Genomic DNA, 25,714 nt, shown 5'->3' on the forward strand with positions numbered 1-25,714 from the left:
AATTCTTCATTATTTATATAGTTATCCGCTTGGATGAATTGCACAAAATTTATGTGTTGCCTCTGGCTTTCCCATACTCTCTAGAGAACTTTGAATAAGTTTAATATTCACATAAACAAATTTGTTGATAGAGGCAAATCTACCAAAAAAATTCAATTAAGGTAATCAGAAATTAAATACAAATACTTTCAGTTTTCTATTGCATTTCTCAGGAAAAAAATTCCAGAAAATTCCAGAAAGCAAATCTTGAATTTGCCCTGCACCAGCAACTTTGTTTACATAGCATTTACATTGTATTAGGTATGATAAATAATCCAGATGATTTAAAGTGTATGGGAGGATGTGTGAGTAGGTCATATGCAAATACTACACCATTTTATATAAGGGACTTGAATATCTACGTAGTTTGTTATCCACAGAGGTCCTAGAAGCAATGCCCCATGGATATTGAGGAACGACTATATCAGGGTATATAATTTTTCAGTATTAGAAATATGAATTTTTTAGTAGTAGAAATTTGATTGTAGTAACTGTTTGGCGCACGGTGCTTTTTCAATTTTCAGGATTTTGTCTTTAGGGTAAATCTCCAGAAGTAGAATTCCTGGGTCAAAGGATATTATTTAAAAGCTTGTTTTTGGAACAGATATTGCCAAATTGCTTTACAGAGGGTTTTATTAGTTAGCTCTTCCATCAGCTGATTGGAAGTGTACATTTTACCAAATCCTTATGAACAATGTGTATCATATTAAAGGAAAAAAGCATTTTTGAGATTTGATGATGTGAACAGTGTTGGTTTGTTGTTTTAATTTTTATTTGTCTGATGACTATGGAAGTTGAACTTTGCCTGTGTATTTTAGTTATTTCCCTTTTTTGTGAGGTGTTTTGTGTCCCTTATTGTTTTCTCATTAGGGTTTTGGTGATTTTCTTAATTTTTTTCACCTCTTTTAGTATTAGCTCTTTTTTGGGGATTTATTTATGATCTTCCCCATTTGTTTTGTACATCTGGCTTTCTTTTTTTACTTTCAACATATATGAACATGTTTAGATTGACACATTTGTTTTCTTTTCACTCTGATATTTTTCCATTGCTTTTAAATAGTTGGATTTCTTTCACTGTCTTATTTTATGTTTTCTATATTTCTCTCCTTTTTAATGCAACTTTCCTTTTTTCTTTATTATTTGGATTGATTGTGCTTTTTAGATTCAGTTTTGTGTATTCCATTGGTTTTAAAGTTATACTTCTATTTTTGTCCTTTTAGTAGTGATTACTGTGAAATTTTTACTATGTATACCTAAACTTTAAATTGTTGTTATACTAATTTTACTCCTTCCTGTTAATCAGTTTTGAGGATCTCAGAAGGCTTTAACTTATTATCTTCTTTCCATCTTATATGCTGTTATTATCCAGAATTTTAGTTTCATTTTACTTTTATACCTCCCAAATTAACTGCTGTTGTTATTATTCTTTGTGTAATGAATACTTCTTTGATCTTATTTGCCTGTTTATCAGTTTTCTTGGTTTGCTGTTTTTAGCATCTCACTTCTTTCTGGGTTTAATTTCCACCTTTATGAAGTACTCTAAAAGATATTACAAGAGATTCTCTTAGTGGTAAACAGTCAATTTTCATTGTCTAAAAAAATCTTTATTGTAGTCTCTCTCATTGGTAGTTTATTTGGTTGCATCAGGTTGGTGGATATTTTCTCCCAGTGCTTTGAAAATATTAACTCCACTATTGAATTGGTTCTGTTTTTGCTGTTGAGATTTTTATATATTAGTGGTGTTACCATTTTATTGTAAAACGTGTCTTTTTTTTTTCCTTAGTTGTAGTTAAGATCTTCTTTTTCAAATGTCTTTGCTGTTCTTCTGTTTCATGATCATGACTCTAGGAGTGAATTTCTTTTTTGTTATCTTTTTTAAGATTTATTGTGTTTCCTATATCTATGGATTTATGTTTTTGATAAATTCTGAAAAATCTTTATCTCTTTGAATATTAATTCTGTCTTATTCTTTCTATTTTTGCCTTCTGAAACTTGTTTTACACACGTTACAACTTCTCAGTCTGTCCTTCGTATCCCTAATCTTTCATATTTATCTTGTTGTCTCTCTGTGCTACACTGTGGGTAGTGAGACTCAAATCTGAGTCTCTCAGATCATAAACTTATGTGCAATTCATAAGAGGGTTTGAAGTTTACTGTACTCCAGTGGTTCTCAAAGTGTGATCTGAAGACCGCTAGGTCATGATTTACTTTTTTCATCATCATTCTCTTATGAATGTAGAGTGGAATTTTCCAGAGGCTACCTGATGTATGACACTGTGGTAGATTGAAGGCAGAAGTAAATATGAGAATCCAACTGTTTTCTATTAGGCCAGATTTTTTAAAATGTAAAATAAAATAATTCCATTATTTTTACCAGTTTTCTTTTTGTTTTGGAAAATATAGCTATTTTTCATAAAAAGCAAAAACTTAAAGTTTTATAATTTGTTTATAATTATGTTAATGTGATGGATTTCTTATTTTTAAAAGCATATATTTAAACTTTTTTCTCCTTTTTTATTTCTCCTATGGTAAATATGGGTAGATGTAACCCATTTATACAAAAGGTCATTGGCACTCTCAGTAATTTTTAAGAGGGTGAAATGTCCTGAAATCAGAAACTTTGAGGACCCTTGTGTAGAGAGTTGAGAGTAGGGAGCCACTGAATTATTTTAAGCTAGCAAGCAACTTGATTGAGTTTGTAATTTAGGAAGTTGACAGGCTTTTCAAAGTTGAGGAATAGATTGGAGGAGGTGATTTCAGATAATTAGTTAAGCTCATTTTGCCATATTCTAGGAGAAAAGTGATGGGGCCTAGATGGAACTAAGTCATTGGCTGGGTGATAACTAAAATTATCATTTTAGTATATTTTCCTTTATTTGCAGGAAGCGTTGAAAAGTTCATTCAGCAAATCGTTATCAAGTGCCATAGTACTGTACTAAATACTGAGGATATAGTGGTTAATGGGAGGACAAAACCTTTCTCCTCTCTTGAATGTTTTAAGGAAAAAATGTTATATCATGAGTAGCTTATGATTTTAATTTTAGCATAGAAATGTTGTCTTGTAGTCTTAGAACCACCAGATGGTAAAATACTTCGCTTTAGAGTTAGGTTTGTTTTTGAGCTGAAATAACTTGAGTAATTTAAAAACATTATTGAAAAGGAAATAAAAAACCGAAAACAAGGAACCATCCACAAATAACTTGTGGATGAATGAAGATGAAGATAAATGTGTTTCAAACTGTATTCTATGCCTTAAAAATTCAGGAACAGAAGAAATCATGGTTTCTTGAACTTCTACCTTTGTCTAAAACCTCCTAATCAGAAGTAGTAGAAAGAACACTCTTTTTAGTTAAGCTGTTTTGGAAAATAGCTATGTGTTATAAAGATCGAGTTCTTAAAATATATATATTTAAACTGTAGAATCTTTCATTATGTCACGTATAAGCTTGAAATTTGTGCCACATGAAAACCAAACTTGGCGTAAGGTGGATTTTTTGGTTTGACCATTTTTTTTTAACATTAAGGAAGTTTTAATTCTTGTTTGCCATTCTGAATGTTTTTGGGGGGTTCTGTTGTATTTGTTTTATCCTTGGGAAGACTTTTATTTTCTTTTTTCAGCTGTAAGAGGTATTTTTATTCTCTCACAGGTCTTCTAATTTAGGAAGAAGAAAAATTGGGATTGAGATAAGAAAGGAAGGCTTTTAGTTTCAGGAAGGACTTTCTAAGAATGTTATGAATGAATGAAAATATGAGGTTGTAATAGAAGTGCCAGTACAACCTTAATTATAGTGTTCAATGCTGTGGACACTATAATTTATATGTCTGAATGCTGGGGGGAAGAAAAAAGCAGGTTTGAGACTTTGCAACTTGCTGATAGTTTCAAGCTCTTTTTCCCCCTGTTAGCATTAAGTCGTCTCAATGTGTTATCTGGAAGTAAAGATAATGAAGAACACAGACTGCAGCTTCTAGTTTTTTATTTCTGTTCACAAGGTCTATAGGTTCTATAGTTCACAAGGTCTATAGGTTCCCTTTTAATCCATAAAATGCAATGGTTCTCTGATTTTTGTTTTGATTATTAGGTGCTGCTAATTTTCTTTTTTCTTGAATTGGTTCATTTTTGCCTTGATTTTCTTTTTGAAACTTCGGATATCTTATCTTTAGAAACTGTACCGAGCCTATATCTGATCTTAGTTTTCTAGTCAGGTTATAATTGGGTTTTACTAGTCTGAATAACAATTTCTGCCTATTAATTGTAGTGTTTTAGATTATTCACATTTTATGAAATTTTCTGTATGTTCAGGTTTAAGTCTAATTTTTTGTTTGTTTACTATTTGTCCCATTTAATTTTTCTTCCTTTTTTCTTTTTTCCTGCCTTTTTTTTTAATTAGTTGAGTATATTTTAGCATTCCATTTTATTTTCATTATTGGCCTTTTGCTATAACTCTTCATTTTCTTAGTTTGTGGTTGTTCTAGGGTTGGCAGTATGCATGCTTAACTTATCATTGTCTACTTTCGAATAATAATATACTACTTAATGGATAATTTAAGTATTCTCCTTTAGTATGCTTATAAGAGTATGATTCTCTTTATACCCTGTCATCATTTGTGCCAGTGTTGTTATAACTCTTATATATATGTTACGGACCCCAGGACTACATCATCATCATCATTGTCTTCATCATCATCATAGTTATGATTGCTTTGAACAATTAATTGATTTTTAAGAAATTAAAAAACAAAAAGTGTCTGTTCTATTTACCCACATAGTTATTTCCGGACTTCTCATTCCTGTATGCAGATCAAAGATTTTAATCTAGCAGCATTTTACTTCAGCTTAAAGAACTTCTAAAAATAGTTTTTGTAGTGCATTTCATATCTACAGACTCTTTCAGCTTTTGTTTGTTTGAAAAAGTCTTTGCTACTTTCTTTGCTTAAAAACTCTGACTTCTGGATTTAACCTTTGGGGTTATTTCTGCTTATCCGCTTATGGTTGGGCTTTTCTAATAGCAGCTGTGTCTACTTTGTTTTCAAAAGAGAATAATAGCAATACTTGGAATGAGAGAAAGATGGCCAGCAGTTAGAAGATGAAAAGATCTTAGTAAGAGCAATATAAATAGCTTAAAGTAATTGCTTCTTCTATGAACTCTTTAAACACTTTGTTAACAAACTCTCTAATATTATTTGTCAAAAAATTTTGAACTTTATTTTTCTTATTTGTTAAATGAGAATAACAATATCTTATAGGATGTTTGTGATGATTATGAACAATGAATATAAAGCTCTTGCATTGCTATACCCGTAATAATTAATTACTCTCAATATTATTTTACAGCTGACGTCTTGTTTGCTTTTAAAAATACTCCTTTATAAATAATAAATATTCTGAAGTCAAGGACTCTTTCTTTTCCCACTGTTAACAACTTTTATCTCCTGTGCACTGTGCAGAGTATCCTGAATATAGCAGGTGCTTTCTTTCTTTTGACCCTTTACCACCTTCGTTCTACTTTATTATTTCCAGGCTCTTTTTTTTCATGTCTAGACCTAATGGAGTCTTTTCCTGTCTCATGTTACACAACATCCACTTATTCATTAACTCACTGTAATATGGCTTCTTCCCTTACCACTCTAATTGAACTATTCTTTCAAAGTTCTGTAGTCATCTGTTAGTAGTCCTAGGAAATCTTAATTTTTGGCTTTCCAGTTTAAGATGATTGTAAATACTATAATAGTCATAGTTGCCATCTTATTGGTGAAAAATTAAATTTGCCCACATTGTCCAAAAATAAATTAATTTTAAGGAGTGAATCTTGTTTGGTGTTGATGGTTATTTTGTACATCTGCATACACAGTGGTACCGATGATGATCAGCACTCCTTAGTTGTTGAACTATTCCTGAAGACTAGGCTCGCACCTCCAACATTGTTGCACTGTTTAGCTCAGGCATGTTTTACTGTTTGCCTCAACTTGTCCAAATATAAACTTCCCTCCAAGTTAGAGCTCATTCTCAGCTTTAGTTATCTTATTTAGTAGAACCATTATTTACCTCTGAATTGCATTTGTTTTATAAGGAAGATAGGAATTATCATTGTTGACTATAAGTAAAATGTTTCTAATATTTACAGTGCAAATGCAATGCCAAGAAAAAGGGGGAAAATGTTATTTAGGGTCCTATTAAGTAGTTCAGATTAACAGGATTTTCCAGTGCATCAAAGAAAATCCAGTAAGAGATTGGATATACCTTTAAGAAACAAAATATTATTATTCTTTTCTTATTTTTGAATGAGACAAACTTTAAACTGTTAAAGAGTATGTTTTCTGAAAAATAAGTTTATTTTATATATAAATTTTAATTTCTTAATAGATAAGAATATATTGTTGTCTTATAACAGTTAAAGTATTTAGATCTTTCCTTAACTATTGTTTAAAGTATCTGTGAATATGAATGGATACTCAAGTATAGAATAGATGTTAGGGGATTTCAACTACAAAATAAACAAGTGTTCTTATTTAAACAGAGATATAGTAAGCATCATGGCTCTTGAGGTTTTTTTCCTTTTTTTTTAAAACAGCACACTCATACTATCGCTCTACAGCCAAAGTCCCCTTCATAGCTAAAGTGAAATGAATCATTATAATCTGAATACTTAGCTATTATTAAATTTTAAAATTCTTACTATTGTTCTAGTTCTAATTTAATTCTTTTAACTTTTACTTCAGTTACTTAAAATCTCAGTTGGCTTCATTAGTATTATTGAGATGTATTCATAGTACTATTGAGAAAATTCTACTGTGTTTTACTGAAAATTTACCTTGAAATGTATTCTTTTCTTCTTATGTACTGAATGCTCCTGGGTTTCTCTGTTTTTGGATTTATATATGATTAGAAGATGTTTCTAGTTTTTTCCCCACACTTATGTATCTTTTTCCCCAAGTTAGTTTTAGATCTTATTTTCTTAATCATGTTGGCCAATTTTTTTTTTTTTTTTTTTTTTTTGCGGTACGCGGGCCTCTCACTGTTGTGGCTTCTCCCATTGCGGAGCACAGGCTCCGGAAGCGCAGGCTCAGTGGCCATGGCTCACGGGCCCAGCAGCTCCGCGGCATGTGGGATCTTCCCGGACCGGGGCACGAACCTGTGTCCCTTGAATCGGCAGGCGGACTCCCAACCACTGCGCCACCAGGGAAGCCCCACATTTAACTTTTACTTTTGCATATGTTTAGAATGTGATTTGATTTTTTTTTTTTTCCGGAAGTGTTATATTTTTCTTTTCCTTGGGTCTGTTGAATCTTCTTCAGCCTATTTTCTTACTGAAAATTACTTCCCTTTCTTATTAAAGCTTTATTGTTTCATTAGAAATTAAAGGGGTAACATTAGAAATGTCTTGTCTTCTTGGCAGTACTATAGCCAAGCAAAAATTTTATGCTTTTCCCCCGGGCTATTTTATAAGATTCCCTCGTAATTTAGATATATTTGTGGTATGATGTTTTTTGCCTTATAAAACAATGAAAACACTGGGTTACAGAGCAATTTCAGGTTGAGTAATTGTTTATCCTGTACGTTTTTATTAAGGCAAATGTTTTAAAGCGGGAGTCATGAAACTATGGCCCATGGGCCTACTGCCTGTTTTTATAAGTAAGGGTATTTTGAAACACAGCTAAGTATTGTCTGTGGCTGTTTTATTTTATTTATTTTTTATCGAAATATAGTTGACATACAACATTATGTTAGTTCTAGGTGTACTACACAGTGATTTGATAATTGTATACATTAGGAAATGATCATCACTATAAGTTTAGTGTTAATCTGTCCCCATACAAAGTTATTACAGAACTACTGACCATATTCTTTATGATGCATATCACATCCCCATGGCTTATTTATTTTATAACGGAGGGTTTGTACCTCTTAATCCCCTTCACCTATTTTGCCTGACCCCTCACCTTCCTCCCCTTTGGCAACCACCCATTTGTTCTCAGTATCTATGAGTCTGTTTAGGTTTTGTTTTGTTTTTTTAGATTCCACATATAAGTGGGATCATGTGGTATTTGTTTTCTTTGTCTGACTTATTTCACTTGTGTCATACAGTCTAGATCCATCCATGTGATTGCAAGTGGCAAGATTTCATTTTTTATGGCTGAGTAATATTCCACTGTGCGTGTGTGTGTACACACACACACACACTCACACACACCACATTTGCTTTATCCATTCATCTATCGATAGACATTTAGGTTGCTTCCATATCTTGGCTATTGTGAATAATGCTCCAGTTAATATTGGAGTGCATATATCTTTTCAAATTAGTGTTTTTGTTTTCTTCAGGCAAATACTCAGTATTGAAATTGCTAGATTATATGGTAGTTTTATTTTTGATTTTTTATTATTATTATTTTTTTGTGGTACGGGGCCTCTCACTGTTGTGGCCTCTCCCGTTGTGGAGCAAGGCTCCGGACGTGCAGGCTCAGCGGCCATGGCTCATGGGCCTAGCCGCTTGGCGGCATGTGGGATCTTCCCGGACCGGGGCACAAACCCGTGTCCCCTGCATCGGCAGGCGGACTCTCAACCACTGGCGCCACCAGGGAAGCCCCAACCTCCCTCTTTTTTTGTTTGCAGGGCCTAGTCTTTTCAAACCGTGTCCTTTGTGATGTTTTCCTGACTACTGTAGCTCACTGTGATCTCTCCCGTCTCAGAATATATGGTGCTTAGTACTCTATGTTTAGTTGGCCTTCTCTCATCTGGAGGCAATAGAGCAATGTAGGTAAGATTGTGCCATTTAGTAGTAGTGTGATTTTGACCCATTTAATCTCTTTATGCCTCGTGTCCTCATCTTTAAATGGGGATCTTCTTTTATAGGGAATAGTGTCTACTTCATAGAGTTGTTTAGAGAATTAAGAGATGTGAATGTAGTGTCAGTAGTACATGACCCATTGTAAGTGCCATAAAAAAATTGTTTTTTTTCTGTGTGTCTCTTTTCCTCTCTGCCTGCCATTCTTCTTTCTTCCCTTTCTCTCTGCTTTCCTGTCTTTCATCAGTAATAATGCTAGGGGCTTTTCTATCAGATGTATCTGGGCATTCATCCCAGCTCTTTTACTTCGTATCTTTTTGACCTTAGAACCTCTTAAGCCCTAATTTCCTCCTCCTCCTTAAAGTTCTGGCACATATAAATGCTCAATAAATTTCACTGTTTTTTTTGTGTGTGTGACATATGTAATAGCTGACTAACTTGAATTGCTCTTAACCTTTTTATGCATATAAGTATTGTTCCTCAAGTAGGTAAAGTAAAGCTACCAGAATATGGGTACTATCTATCTGTATTCCCTATTTTCTCTCAAAATGCCTGACACATACTTTTTTTTTTAAAAAAAAATCAGGTGTTCCTTGAGGGAAGTTATACATATAAGAAAACAAAGTGCAGTTTTATTAATCGGTTCACACACCCAGTCACCCCCAGTGAATTTTGGTAAATATTAGATGGTAGAATGTGGCTTAGGCCAGAATGCCTCTGTATATACTTTTGTTCTCTCATTCCTTAATTTCTGCCCATTTCACCTTCCAGATCTAAGGGTGGGTCTAACCACTTCAATCCAGTGGTTTAAAAACAGGGAAGGATAGGTTGGCAATATGATATATACCTACTGATACGAAGGAAAGGGATGTCATAGGCAATAATGAAGAGCAAATTTTTTCTAACATATGATGCTATTATATAACCAGCATAGTTTGATTGTTCTCTGGCTGGGCAGTATCCCGGGTTAGGTGGCTAGCTGTGGGTGTGAAAAGAAGGCAGAGGAGAGATGGCTAGTGATTGCATCATCTGGGAAACATGGCTCTGGTCCTGTTACTGAGTAACATGGATCTCAGGGATAGAAGAGTGGCTCCATCACACAGGTGTTTACAGTTAGTATAGTGATCTCTTTCATTATTAAAATGTAGCCTAATACATCTTATTGTATGTTAAGCTTTGGCCTGTCAGGTTAACTATTCCTGCATTTGGGAGGTTCAAGTAAAAGAATGCAAGGGAGCATAAACTCTCTTTTCTTCTTCCCCAGCCTATCGCAGTCCCTTATCCTCACTCTTATGGGAGAGAAGATGGAAGCAGCCTCCTCTGTGGGCTTAAGCTGATGTGTGAAGAGGTCGGGGGCATACACTCCTTTACTGGAGTTGCTTGGCATTTTTTTTTTTATGGCTAAAATTAAGTTTATTAATATTGCTGTCAGGGTAGAGGGGTTCCAGAGATTCCCATTTTTACCACAAAAGGTAGTGTTTTGTTTTTTCTGGCTCACTCTCCAGTTGTACCTCTGCGTTGCTGACTTGACTTGGCTCTCTGACTCTCCGAAGTAGAGTTACCTTTAGAGATTCTTTATTGCATCTATTGCCGTTATACCTGCTTCTGGAGGGGATAGAGGTGAATGTCTCTAAGGGCTTTGTAGCGGTTCATTTCCAAGGCCCTCACACTCTGTTCAGGAGCTTTTGGTGACCAGAACTTCCAGGTGAACCTTAGTCCTTCTCTGCTTGCCAAGTTTGGTGCCACAAGGCTGAAGAGCATAAGGCACATCGCTTCTCTGTCTTTCGTTTTCTCCTTCTTCAACTCTTTCTTTTAACCTTTGTTTTTAAACAAGGACTTCGAACGATTCAGTCACCTGTTTTAAGTTTTGTCCTCAATCTTATTCATACTATTGTGAATCTGGGAGTTGATGGTTTTCCAGTTTTAATTGACTAGCCCTGTGAGGGCTCAGGTGAAAAGTATGTAACATGATCCCATGATCAGTCATTATGAAAGTAATGGGTCTGTTTACATACAGTGTTTGCCATGTTTTCACTCTGTTAGGAACTTTTGTAAGGAAATGACATTCTTGCTTGTTTCATGAGGAGCAAAGGGCAGTATTTTCAGAAATAGCTATGTGGTCCCCAAGAGACAACATTCTTTTGCCATGAAATCTACTTACCAGACATTTTGGAAAAATTGCATCCTAAATCAGAAAGATATAACTGTAATGTGTTTGGGGTTAAAAATTATCTCAAAACATTTTTTTTTTTTTTTAACATCTTTATTGGGGTATAATTGCTTTACAATGGTGTGTTAGTTTCTGCTTTATAACAAAGTGAATCAGTCATACATAAACATATGTTCCCATATGTCTTCCCTGTTGCGTCTCCCTCCCTCCCACCCTCCCGTCTCAAAACATTTTAACTGGTATTTTTGAGAACAGAGTTACTTTTATTAGAAATTAGAGGCTTTCAATGAATTAAAATGTGTAATAGTCCAAAGTGATGCATACTGGTTAAAAGCAGATGATGAACTCAAACTAATGGTGGAAGTAATTCCAGTTTTAATAGTAAATATTATAATTGTTATTTTGCTTTATTTTTTTAAATTTAATTCAGTTGGGGCAGGATTTGAATGGAAGCTCACTTAATTGATGCAATTAAAATGTAATTGAAATGAAAACAAGTCAAAATTATCAAAAGGATTATTTTCTAATTATAATACATATGCAACCATAATTTCCTAACCAGAATTAAGAAAGAAATGTTTGCACATTTGGTAATGTTTGTTTCATAGTACATATTCCTATGGGTACCATGATTAATGCCCATTTTTAAGGCACACTGAAATTTCAAGTTTATTAAAATTTTTGTTTAAGCAAATGAAGTTATTTAGTTTGTTTTCTTTTAAGTGAAAAAATGTAGTTTGTAGGGAACTTTATTCAGTTCTTTTTTTAAACTATTTGAAAACTCATATTTAGTCTATGCATTTTACCCATTTTTGCTGCTAATAACTTTTTAAAAATAAAATAACTTGTTCTTTCTTTTGCTTTAAAATGTTTGTCATTTCGTGTATGCCAGATTTATTGGACTGCAGTAGTTTTAGTGCATTTTGGCTGGAATGTTTATTATGACATCACTATAATCTATATACAGTATGTGATTTCAGATGGTTTCAGTGTTAAATATTTTCATAATTATGCTAGTTTTGGCAGTTCACTTGGAACTTTTTCACATCTCTTTAATGAATATGTTTTACTTCTGGGCTTTTGAGACAACCATATGTTTCAAAAATTAATAGTGTGCTTTTAATGTTAACATTGTGCAGAAGTATATGACTACAGACATTTTTAAGGATCTAAGTTGAACTAAAAGTAATTACAGTAAGGTCTTATTCACAGTAGTAGTCTTTTAGTATTTGGAGACTATAACATCCCCCAAAATAACAGAAGATGTCATTATAAAGATTGAATAGTGAAGCTGTTTTGTGGAATGAAATGCTGTGAAGTTTTTTATTAACTTAAACGTAAGTTCGTGCAAAAATTTCCTTTATTGTTTGTTACAGTAAATTTTTAACTTTTTGTTGTAATGAAGTTTCAAACAGAAATTTTTTCTTTTGCTAATATATCACACTAGCATCTGAAGCCATGCTATATTGTAAAAGATTCATCTTTTATTATTGTATAATCCTCTTAGTGTGGTAGTGAATAAGAATTTTTGTGTCTTAAAGGAGGGCCTATCATTGTTCTTATTTGCCTCTAGTACCCTATTAGAATGGTAAATTTAGTGGGTATCCTTTTTGTTCTTGAAATTTTCTCTTCAAATATATAAAAGAAACTAAATTTATCACGATTCTTTTAAGCATTATGAAATAGTTTTATTATTGATTAATGAATTGATGGTGCACAGTACACCATCTGTTTCCCTTTGTGTTGGAGAGATGTTTGATCTCTGCCTCCTCATATGCATCTCTCATTCAAGCAGAATGTGCTCTTTTATCCCCCCAAAAGGAATAAGATGATGTCAGATGCTTTTACCTCATTCTACTACCTCATCTGTTTCCTCCTTGTAATATCCGTCTTATTGAAAGAGCAATCTATGTTTATTTTTTCCATTTTAACTTGTTATTCACCCTTTGAACTACTCTTTTACTTCTTCCACTCCTGTCCCTCTACTGCAATTACTAAATGTCCTTTTTTTTTCCTTTGGTTATTGGCACCCTCCTCCTAATTACCAAATTAAGTGTTAACGTCTCTGTGGTTCTTAATGTGACCTCATTTTTATTGAACTAGTACATGCCTTTAGCTTCTGGTATTGTTCTCCCATCTTAAACATTGTATACTGTGGCTTTTTTTGACTAATCATTATCCTTGCATGTGCTGTTTATAGGTTTCCCTATTTAGCCTCCAATCTTAACCTAAAACATTTCTACACTCAGTTTTAACGGCCTCATCTCTCTAGTTCTTCCAAATAGAATGACTCTTTGTGTTCCTATTACTTGAAAACAAACAAAAAAGTACTCTTGTAGACTGGTTATATATGTTTTAAATAGATTCTGAAATCATTGCGAACAGATATTATATCTAATTTGCTTTTGTAAATCCAGCAATTAACACATAAAAGCATTATATAAATGTTTGTTGAATCAAGTCAGGAAAAGAGTACTCATTTGCATTGTATAGGTTTCAAAAATATGTATGATTTTTTTGAAGTTTTTATGTTATCCATATCAAAACCCAGTTAAACCTTATATCTAATCTGAACAATATTCAATTCAGTGAACAGTGTTAAATAGGATGCCAAGATTTCTGAGGATGATTAAGATTAATCATTAAAGGTGATTAAAAAGCTTGGATTCTTAATTTAACTCACAAAATAGTAAGGGTCTTAACATATAAACAAATAGGGGAATATTAAGACCCTTTCCATTTATTTTGCATTTTCAAATGGAAAATGTTTAAAAGCTTCCTTTGAATTGTCTTCTTTTGCTAAAACCATATATAAGATTTTTTTTGACATTATCAAGTGGTGTCTTTTGATACCAACTAAAGAAATAGACAATTTATGATTTTAAACTACTACTTACTTTTAAAATGGTGTTTAAGAATGCAAATTATGAAAAATTTTGGTTACATAGATTTTTAGAGCTAAAAAAAAACCCTGAAGAGTCTATTTTATCACATTTTAGTAACTTGCATACATTCAGCAAAACTTTTTAAAATTCTTGAATGGTGACTGATACTTTTCTTTCTTCAAAATAAAAATAGGATGACCATGAAAGCTGTGGTTCTAATTCTACCAACCGTAGTACTACTGAGAACACAAAGTCATCAGTAAAACCCAGAAGAATTCAGCAGGCTGCTCCCACAGATCCTGATTTGCCACCAGGTAACTTCTTTTTTATTTTTAATTTTGGTTTATTTTTGGCTGCGTTGGGTCTTCGTTGCTGTGCGTGCGCTTCTCATCGCTGTGGCTTCTCTTGTTGTGGAGCAGGCTCTAGGTGCATGGGTTTCAGTAGTTGCAGCACGTGGGCTCAGTAGTTGTGTCACGCAGGCTTCAGTAATTGTGGTGCACAGGCTTAGTTGCTCCATGGCTTGTGGGATCTTCCTGGACCAGGGCTCGAACCCCTGTCCCCTACATTGGCAGGCGGATTCTTAACCACTGCACCACAAGGGAAGTCCCACCACCAGGTAACTTCTAAGGGTATTGATAAAACCAAAATTTTGATTGTTATTAATCATTGTTGTAACCCTTTGTAGAATATATGTTTTCCATATTTTTTAGTGTCATAAAATATTTAAAATATATGTAAATTTGCTGCATGACATCAGAACAGATTGAAAGATGTTTGTGAGGGCTCTGGACTCATTCAAATTTTGATGCTCTTTTGTCCTAGGTTTATTCCTTAAGTTTCTTTCTTTCTTTTTTTTTTCTATTTACTCCTTTAAGATTAAAAGGTGGATGACTGAATGACAGTTACTTGAATATACTTTTGTCTTAAAATTTACTCATCTGTAAGTATAGGAATCACTGATCTAAACAACAAAATAACACAGATCATTTCAGACAGCTTCCAGTCTCCAGATTAAAAGCTTCATCACTTCAATTATATATATAATTCCTTTCATTTATTTTCTCATAGATTCTAATCATCTCTTGAGGATGATTAAAGGACAAATCCCAATAATTAATACATTGTTCTTACTTTGCTGCTGTTTGTCCCTATGCACGTGATCATATATCAGGACCCCTTCCCTTAAATTTTTCCTAGATTAAAGGTCAGGAATCAAATACATCTTCATGGAACACTAGTGCACATTTGATGTTTTTAACAGCGTTTCACATTAAATAAAAAGGAGACATATTGTTCTGGGTAAGATAAGTACTCATTACATCATTAAGTTAAACAATAATCTTATCATTGTATAAAAAGTTCCCAGAAATTTAAGTTAGCTCTGTACTGCTTGAAATGTTTGTATAATAGTTATAGTCTTTTCCATGTGGCGATTTTGCAGAGCAAAGTGTCAGTGCAGGTGTTTCATTCTTTTTCTGTTTTTTTTTTTTATGTTTCTGTTTATTTCTTCATTACACTCACGATCTTATAGTTATTTGTTGTCATCAGGGAAACAGAAAGAGGGATGGAAGTCAGCTCTTCTTGGGGACTCAGGACTTTCTTCCTTAGTTATATTAGTTCCAATACCTAAAAGGTGGATCCCAATCCTGTTTTCACTCACAGAGAACTCTGAAAACAGGCCAGTTTATCTGATGCAAAATCAACACCTGAGGAGACCCAAATCTTTTTTTTACATTTTAAGATGATAACTGGGATTTTTTTTTTTTTTTTTTGCGGTACGCGGGCTTCCCACCGCGTGGCCTCTTACATTGCAGAGCACAGGCTCCGGACGCGCAGGCCCGGCGGCCATGGCTCACGGGACCAGCCGCTCTGCGGCACATGGGATCCTCCCAGACTGGGGCACGAACCCGCGTCCCCTGCATCGGCAGGCGGACTCTCAACCACTGCACCACCAGGGAAGCCCATAAGTGGGATTTTTTAAAAAAAAATTTTATTGGAGTATAGTTGCTTTCTTACATCCTCTCCAAGCAAAGACTTGCCTCTGACTCCTACTTATAGTCTCTTTGTTCCTCTTGCTTCTTGATAAACAAAGGAAACTGAAATTTTTATTTATCTGGAGGAGTAGTGGCTTACAAATAACAGTTCCTTGATAAATGTTTAATGAAGGAAAAAAAAACAATGATTGTTACATGTCAGCTCTGTGGCCAAAGTGCATTGATGCCTTTTTACAGTTAGTAGTTATCTGTCCTTCTCTTTCATTTATCAATTACTTCTTTTTTTTGAGGTATAGCTGACATTGGTATACACTTGTTTTCTGCCCCAAAGCTTTGTAAGCTGGTTTCAACCTAAGTTCAACCCAATTTCAAAGCTATTAATTTTTGACAGTCTTCTGGCACCATCTACTTTACTTGTAAGAGGTTGCCATTAGGTACATCATTTCATAGCCGCCCTCCCTCAAATATAGTTTCTAAATTACATTTGAATTGAACATATTTAACTGGTGTTATAGTGATGTTAATGCTGATGCTTTGTGTTCTTAGGAACTTTACCTAACAGATCTCAGTATTCTCTCTGGCCTTAGAATAAATAGATTAATTGCTACGGCTGGAGAAGGTGCCAGAAGAAGTTATTTTACTTCTGAATGTTTCTAGTTCTTAGAGTAGTTATGATGGTTAAAGAGCTTTCTAAATTCTTTTCGTAATTATTAACTCCTTGGGAGAAGTCCCTGGTGAATCTAATTAAACTGTAAATTAACCTATAGCTTATTCTTATTTATAAAATGGGCAACCCCTTTACCCCTCCAAATTTCTGACTACATATCCCCTTAAAACTTCCTAAGCCAGCTCATTGTATACAACTCTCTCCATCAATATCCTGGCAAAGAATAAGCAGTTTTAGGTTTAACTGTTGAGTCTTATTACATTTTTTTTTTCTTTTAAGAACTTGTTTAAGAAAAATTTAAAGCTTTTGTCAGTTGTTGATTTCACAGATTAAAAATCTTCTGTGGGCTAACTTGCATGTCCTCAAAACAGGTCCCAGACTTTTAATGATTCTTTAGAGACTGTATTGGAATTTATACTGATATTCAGGATTGGGAGAACTGACCTATTTTTAGGAGCATAAAACATAAAAATAAACGTAACATAAAACATCCTATATTTAGTGGCATAAAACAGAGCTGTGTTCTACTAAACTACTTGAGGTAGCTTTTGGGTTAACAGGTGCTTTTCTGCCTTACCTGACAGGACTCATATCCTCTTTTATGCTGTGACAAATATCACAGTTAAAGGAGTTGCTTTAGGAAGTAACTGAACTTGTTGGACAATTACTGGAAGGCAGAGCAGCTAAACTTAATATTGCCAAAGGAAAAAAAAAAGATAATTTGACAGTCCAGTTGGATAATGGTAAATCCTTTTATTTCAAGATTAACTCATATGGTTATTTGAGGACTCATTTCTGGCAATGTTATCTTACCTGGAAAGAACCTATATTAAGGTTCTTTCATGGTAGAGATGAATTCCTGTTCTCAAAATTTTCTAGGGCAAAGTTACTTCTTCCAGCATCTGTGGTTATAATTTTGGAGTTCAAACATTTACGTAGATTCAGAGATGCTTTTTGAGAAAAGTTTTGGTGTTGAGAATAGTTGTTTGTTTTATATCTTGAAGGATGGGCACCCCTCTAACAGGAAAGAAACACAAGTCAATATCTCGTATTTTCTTTGCAATTTCTGGTCTTGTTACCTGGAACAGTCTTTTTCAGATTATGCATCCTGACCAGTGAGTGCATTGTGAAAGCAATTTAGTGGGTCATGGCAAGCATTTAAAAAATACGTAGCATAGAATAGAAAACCACATGGTGTGGGGAATGCAGTAAAGGTTAATCATATTGCAAGAAACTTATGCGTATATGTGTGCTTTGCTTGGTTATGATGTAATATTTCTTACTGGGAGAGAGGTCAAAAGAGTTTGAATCTGACTGATTTGAGCCATACACATTTTCTTTCAGTTAATGATATATAGGCCAGAACCTTCAATTACTTTTAATAGTTTTGAATTGTGGGCTTAGGATACTCAGTAAGATATGTTGACAATTCCTATTTAGAGAGAAAGTTTAAGGATGTTTCATTTATTTCTTTCTTCATTCATGCTTTCCTCAGTATTCTCTGTACTTTATCTAGCTTAGAAGTGAGATTACTTCTACATACAGCTACATACCTGGATTATTTAGTCCTGTGCTCTCTGAAGTGTACAACCTTTGGTTTTGTTGAAGGTCATTGTAAGAAGCCAGCCTTCTGTGGGCTGCTTCTGCATTTTCTCTAAAATGGCTTTAAGGGTATTGTGCTTTAATTTATTCAGGACCTCTTAATTAACGGGTATGTTTTTTCTTGTTAAATATTTTTTCATTAAAGTTTTTTTCTACTTATTTTCTAGGAAGCTCAGATAAATTTTGTGTTCTAGTGCATAGCTTCCTCTTTCTTGATTTTGTCATGTAATTGTCTCTTCCCTTTTTTTCTCCTTACCCTTTTACTCAGAATACATGTATTGGGGTGGCCAAAAAGTTCCTTCGGTTTTAAAGCAAAAATAAAAGACACATTTTTCATTTTCACCAAGTACTTTATTGACCAACGTATTCACAGTTTTGTTCCACTACGTTCTGCCATTTTCCAGGCCACTTCATAATTCCATCTTTCCAAAACTTTTCATCTTTTTAAGCAAAGAACAGTCTTCTAGGGAATTGCAATTTTTTCCATTAAGAGAATTTTATAAAGCCCGAAATGAATGGAAATCCGAAGGTGCAATGTCTGGTGAATATGGCGGATGAATCAGAACTTCCCAGCCAAGCTGTAACAGTTTTAGTCTGGTCATCAAAGAAACACATGGTCTTGCGTTATCCTAATGGAAGATTATGTGTTTTCTGTTGACTAATTCCGGATGCTTTTTGTCGAGTGCTGCTTTCAGTTGCTTTAATTGGGACCAGTACTTGTTGGAATTAACTGTTTGGTTTTCCGGAAGGAGCTCATAATAGAGGAGCTTCCAATCCCACCATATACACAACATCACCTTCTTTGGATGAAGACTGGCCTTTGGTGTGGTTGGTGGTGGTTCATTTTTCTTGCCCCATGATTTCTTCCATTCCACATTACTGTACAGTATTCACTTTTCATAGCTCATGACAATTGGTTTTAAAAACGGAACGTTTTCGTTACGTTTCAGTAGAGAAACACATGTGGAAATATGGTCAAGAAGGTTTTTTTCATGCTCTCACTTTCTCTTGTGAGAACACGAGAATCGCAACTAGCTGCTGGACAATCATCGATAGGAGGACACTGGAACTCACCAAAAAAGATACCCCACATCCAAGGACAAAGGAGAAGCCACAGTGAGATGGTAGGAGGGGCGCAATCACAGTAAAATCAAAGCCCATAACTGCTGGGTGGTTGACTCACAGACTGGAGAACAATTATACCACAGAAGTCCACCGACTGGAATGAAGGCTCTGAGCCCCATGTCAGGATTCCCAACCTGGGGGTCTGGCAACGGGAGGAGGAATTCCTAGAGAATCAGACTTTGAAGGCTAGTGGGATTTGATTGCAGGACTTTGACAGGACTGGGGGAAACAGAGACTCCACTCTTGGAGGTCACACACAAAGTAGTGTGCGCATCGGGACCCAGGGGAAGGAGCAGTGACCCCAGGGGAGACTGAACCAGACCTACCTGCTAGTGTTGGAGGGTCTCCTGTGGAGGCGGGGCATGGCTGTGTCTCACCGTGGGGACAAGGACACTGGCAGCAGAAGTTCTGGGAAGTACTCCTTGGTGTGAGCCCTCCCAGAGTCTGCCATTAGCCCTACCAAAGAGCCTGGATAGGCTCCAGTATTGGGTAACCTCAGGCCAAACAACCAACAGGGAGGGAACCCAGCCCCACCCATCAGCAGACAAGCAGGTTAAAGTTTTAGTGAGCTCTGCCCACCAGAGCAACAGCCAGCTCTACCCACCATCAGGAAGCTTGCACAAGCCTCTTAGAGAGCCTCATCCACCAGAGGGCAGAGAGCAGAAGCAAGAAGAACTACAGTCCTGCAGCCTGTGGAACAAAAAACCACATTCACAGAAAGATAGACAAGATGAAAAGGCAGAGGGCTATGTACCAGATGAAGGAACAAGATAAAACCCCAGAAAAACAACTAAATGAAGTGGAGAAAGGCAACCTTCCAGAAAAAGAATTCAGAATAACGACAGTGAAGATGATCCAGGACCTCGGAAAAAGGATGGAGGCAAAGATCGAGAAGATGTAAGAAATGTTTAACAAAGATCTAGAAGAATTAAAGAACAAACAAACAGATGAATAATATAATAACTGAAATGAAAAATACACTAGAAGGAACCAATAGCAGAATAACTGAGGCAGAAGAACGGATAAGTGACCTGGAAGACAGAATGGTGGAGTTCACTGCCACGGAACAGAATAAAGAAAAAAGAATGAAAAGAAATGAAGACAGCCGAAGAGACCTCTGGAACAACGTTAAACACAACAACATTCGCATTATAGGGGTCCCAGAAGGAGAAGACAGAGAGAAAGGACCAGAGAGAATATTTGAAGAGAATATAGTTGAAAAATTCTCTAACGTGGGAAAGGAAATAGCCGTCCAAGTCCAGGAAGCACAGAGAGTCCCATACAGGATAAACCAAAGGAGAAACACGCTGAGACACATAGTAATCAAATTGGCAAAAATTAAAGACAAAGAAAAATTACTGAAAGCAGCAAGGGAAAATCGACAAATAACATACAAGGGAACTCCCATAAGGTTAACAGCTGATTTCTCAGCAGAAACTCTACAAGCCAGAAGGGAGTAGCATGATATACTTAAAGTGATGAAAGGGAAGAACCTACAACCAAGATTACTCTACCCAGCAAGGATCTCATTCAGATTCAATGGAGAAATCAAAAGCTTCACAGACAAGCAAAAGCTAAGAGAATTCAGCACCACCAAACCAGCTCTACAACAAATGCTAAAGGACCTTCTCTAAGTGGGAAACACAAGAAAAGAAAAGGACGTACAAAAACAAACCCTCCAACATTAAGAAAGTGGTAAAAGGAACATACATATCGATAATTACCTTAAACATGAATAGATTAAATGCTCCAACCAAAAGACATAGGCTTGCTGAATGGATACAAAAATGAGACACATATATAGGCTGTCTACAAGAAACCCACTTCAGACCTAGGGACACATACAAACTGAAAGTGAGGGGATGGAAAAAGATATTCCATGCAAATGGAAATCAAAAGAAAGCTGGAGTAGTAATACTCATATCAGATAAAATAGACTATAAAATAAAGAATGGTACAAGAGACAAGGAAGGACAATACATAATGATCAAGGGACCAATCCGAGAAGAAGATATAACAATTATATATGCACCCAACGTAGGAGCACCTTATTACATAAGGCCAGTGCTAACAGCTATAAAACAGGAAATGGACAGTAACGCAATAATAGTGGGGGAGTTCAACACCTCACTCACACCAATGGACAGATCATCCAAACAGAAAATTAATAAGGAAACAGAAGCTTTAAATGACACAGTAGACCAGATAGATTTAATTGATATTTATAGGACATGCCATCCAAAAATAGCAGATTACACTTTCTTCTCAAGTGCGCACGGAACATTGTCCAGGATAGATCACGGCTTGGGTCACAAATCAAGCCTCAGTAAATTTAAGAAAATTGAAATCATATCAAGCATCTTTTCTGACCACAATGCTATGAGACTAGAAATGAATTACAGGAAAATAAACGTAAAAAACACAAACACATGGAGGCTAAACAGTACGTTACTAAATAGCCAAGAGTTCACTGAAGAAATCAAAGAGGAAATCAAAAAATACCTAGAGACAAATGACAATGAAAACACGATGATCCAAACCTATGGGATGCAAAAAGAGCAGTTCTAAGAGGGAAGTTTATAGCCATACAAGCCTACCTCAAGAAACAAGAAAAATCTCAAATAAACAATCTAACCAGTGCTTCCCTGGTGGCGCAGTGGTTGAGTGTCCGCCTGCTGATGCAGGGGACATGGGTTTGTGCCCTGGTCCGGGAGGATCCCACATGCCTCGGAGCGGCTGGGCCTGTGAGCCATGACTGCTGAGCCTGCAAGTCTGCAGCCTGTGCTCCGCAACGGGAGAGGCCACAATGGTGAGAGGCCTGTGTATCGCAAAAAAAAAAAACAACAAAAAACAAACAAAAAAATCTAACCTTACACCGAAAGGAACTTGAGAAAGAAGAATATACAAAACCCAAAGTTAGCAGAAGGAAAGAAATCATAAAGATCGGAGCAGAAATAAATGAAATAGAAACAAAGAAAACAATAGCAACACCCATTTATGATAAAAACTCTCCAGAAAGTGGGCATAGAGGGAACCTACCTCGATCTAATAAAGGCAATATATGACAAACTCATAACAAACATCATTCTCAGTGGTGAAAAACTGAAAGCATTTCCTCTAAGATCAGGAACGAGACAAGGATGTCCACTCCCACCACTATTATTCAACATAGTTTTGGAAGTCCTAGCCATGGCAATCAGAGAAGAAAAAGAAATAAAAGGAATACAAATTGGAAAAGGAGAAGTAAACCTGTCACTGTTTGCAGATGACATGATACTAAACATAGAGAATCCTAAAGATGCCACCAGAAGACTCCTAGAGCTAATCAATGAATTTGGTAAAGTAGCAGGATACAAAATTAATTCACAGAAATCACTTGCATTCCTATACATTAATGATGAAAAATCTGAAAGAGAAATTAAGGAAACACTCCCATTTACCATGGCAACAAAAAGAATAAAATACCTAGGAGTACACCTACCTAGGGAGACAAGAGACCTGTATGCAGAAAACTATAAGACACTGATGAAAGAAATTAAAGATGATACCAACAGATGGAGAGATATACCATGTTCTTGGATTGGAAGAATCAATATTGTGAAAATGACCATACTATCCAAAGCAATCTGCAGATTCAATGTAATCAGTATCAAATTGCCAATGGCATTTTTTACGGAACTAGAACTAAAAATCTTAAAATTTGTGTGGAGACAAAAAAGACCCTGAATAACAAAAGCAGTCTTGAGGGAAAAAAACAGAGCTGGAGGAATCAGACGCCCTGACTTAAGACTGTACTACAAAGCTACAGTTAACAAGGCAATATCGTACTGGCACAAAAACAGAAACATAGATCTATGGAACAAGATAGAAAGCCCAGAGATAAACCCACACACCTATGGTCAACTAATCTATGACAAAGGAGGCAAGGATATACAATGAAGAAAAGACAGTCTCTTCAATAAGTGGTGCTGGGAAAACTGGACAGCTACATGTAAAAGAATGAAATTTGAACACTCCGTAACACCATACACAAATATAAACTCAAAATGAATTAGAGACCTAAATGTAAGTCCGGACAGTATAAAACTCTTAGAGGAAAACATAGGAAGAACAGTCTTTGACGTAAATCACAGGAAGATGTTTTTTGATCCATCTCCTGGGGTAATGAAAATGAAAACAAAAATAAACAGTGGGACCTAATGAACCTTCAAAGCTTTTGCACAGGAAAGGAAACCATAAAGAAGACAAGAAGACAACCCTCAGAATGGGAGAAAATATTTGCAAACAAATCAACAGACGAAGGATTAATCTCCAAAATATATAAACAGCTCATGCAGCTCAATACTGAAAAAACAAACAACCAAATCCAAAAACGGGCAGAAGACCTTAGTAGACATTTCTCCAAAGAAGACATACAGATGTCCAAGAAGCACATGAAAAGCTGCTCAACATCACTAATTATTAGAGAAATGCAAATCAAAACTACAATGAGGTATCATCTCACACCATTTAGAATGGGCATCATCAGAAAACCTACAAACAGCAAGTGTTGGAGAGGGTGTGGAGAAAAGGGAACCCTCTTTACAGTGTTGGTGGGAATGTAAATTGATACAGCCACTATGGAGAACAGTGTGAAGGTTCCTTAAAAAACTCAAAATAGAATTCCCATATGATCCAGCAATCCCAGTACTGGGCATATACCTAGAGAAAACCGTAATTCAAAAAGACATGCACCCCAGTGTTCATTGCAGCACTATTTACAATAGCCAAGTCATGGAAACAACGTAAATGCCCATCGACAGATAAATGGATAAAGAAGATGTGGTACATATCTACAATGGAATATTACTCAGCCATAAAAAGCAACGAAGTTGGGTCATTTGTTGAGATGTGGATGGATCTAGAGACTGTCATACAGAGTGAAGTAAGTCAGAAAGAGAAAAACAAATATCGTATATCAACGCATATATGTGGAACCTAGAAAAATGGTACAGATGAACCGGTTTGCAGGGCAGAAGTTGAGACACAGATGTAGAGAACACATGTATGGACACCAAGGGGGGAAAGTTGCAGGGGTGTGGCAGTGGTGGTGTGATGAATTCGGCAGTTGGGATTGACATGTATACACTGATGTGTATAAAATGGATGACTAATAAGAACCTGTTGTATAAAAAAATAAAGTTCTACAATTTAAAAAAGAAAAATAAAGGGTTTTTTTTGGTTAACTTACGTGGAACCCAAATATCAGAGCAATTTACATAACCAAGCTGGTGCAAATGATTTTACGTGGTTGATTTGGGTATTTTGAGTATGTTGGCTATCTCCCACGTGGTACAACATTGATTGTTCTCAATTAATGTCTCGATTTGATCATTATCAACTTCAACTCGTCTATCCGACCGTGGAGCATGGTCCAGCGAGAAATCTCCAGCACAAAATTTCGCAAACCACTTTTGACACGTGCAATCAGTCACAGCACCTTCTCTATACACTGCACAAATCTTTTTTTGCGTTTCAGTTGCGTTTTTACCTTTCTTGAAATAACAGCATAATATGCCGAAAATGTTGCTCTTTTCCTTCCGTCTTCAGTATTAAAATGGCTACACAAAAATTCACCAATTTTGATTATTTTTTTTAAATGCACGCTGATATGACAGCTGTCACAATACAGTCTTAAAAAAATTGTTTCAAATGAAGTTAAAGGCAACTAAGCACTACTAGAGTCATATTATGGAAAAAACCAGTCAGATTTTGGCCAACCCAGTATATTTATGTACACACACATAGGGTGCAATGGAAATATTTAGGGTATAGATAAATTAAAAATTATGTTGCCCACTGGGTCTGAAGTTGTGACCTAGACATCTTTGATCTTCATCATCTAGCATGGAGGTTAGGAAATATTTTCTGTAGGCCAGTTATTAAATATTTTAGGCTTTGCAAGCCATATATTTTCTCTTACAGCTCTTCCACTTTTTTGATGTACTGTGAAATCAGCCATAAACTGTAAATAAACTAATGTTTGTGACTATGTTCCAATAAAGCTTTATTTATAACAACAGATGGCACAGCCTCATTTGGCCAGCTCCGATCTGATACAATGTCTGGTTCATAATAGCCATTTATGTATTTACTGCATTGCATAAAAACTGAACTGCATAAAATCACACAGGTTTTCAGAGATCAATAGTCAGAATCATAGAGTCATTGAAATGTAGAATAAAGCTACTTCTGATTTTTCTGGTCTAGCAGTCTATCTTTTTTGGGACATGGACGCTTGAAAATCTGTTGAAAAAGTTATAGACCCACATAGGCACATTTAAAATTTGCATGTGACTTTGGGGTATTCACATACTCACTGAAGTCTGTCTATAGGCCCCAGCTAAGCCTCTGATCTAGCTTATGTTTTGTGGATGAGAAATTGGAAACTTAGATATTTTGGTGTAGAT

At 35.4% G+C, this 25,714-nt stretch overlaps 1 protein-coding gene across 11 annotated transcripts in view; it reads left to right on the forward strand.

Annotated features, from left to right (window-relative positions):
- The window catches only part of VPS13B (vacuolar protein sorting 13 homolog B), a 797,029-nt gene that overhangs the window by 24,735 nt on the left and 746,580 nt on the right, over positions 1-25,714 (forward strand). For all 11 annotated transcript variants that reach the window (XR_012327282.1, XR_012327281.1, XR_012327280.1 and 8 more), the window contains exon 4: positions 14,071-14,191. Coding sequence is in view for 8 of the 11 variants with exons in the window: in XM_033843006.2 (XP_033698897.1) it covers positions 14,071-14,191 (121 nt within the window). In the remaining 3 variants the exon portion in view is untranslated. The remainder of the gene's footprint in view (positions 1-14,070; positions 14,192-25,714) is intronic.

The sequence above is a fragment of the Tursiops truncatus genome, chromosome 17 (assembly GCF_011762595.2).
Source record: "Tursiops truncatus isolate mTurTru1 chromosome 17, mTurTru1.mat.Y, whole genome shotgun sequence".
NCBI classification, from domain to species: Eukaryota; Metazoa; Chordata; class Mammalia; order Artiodactyla; family Delphinidae; genus Tursiops; species Tursiops truncatus.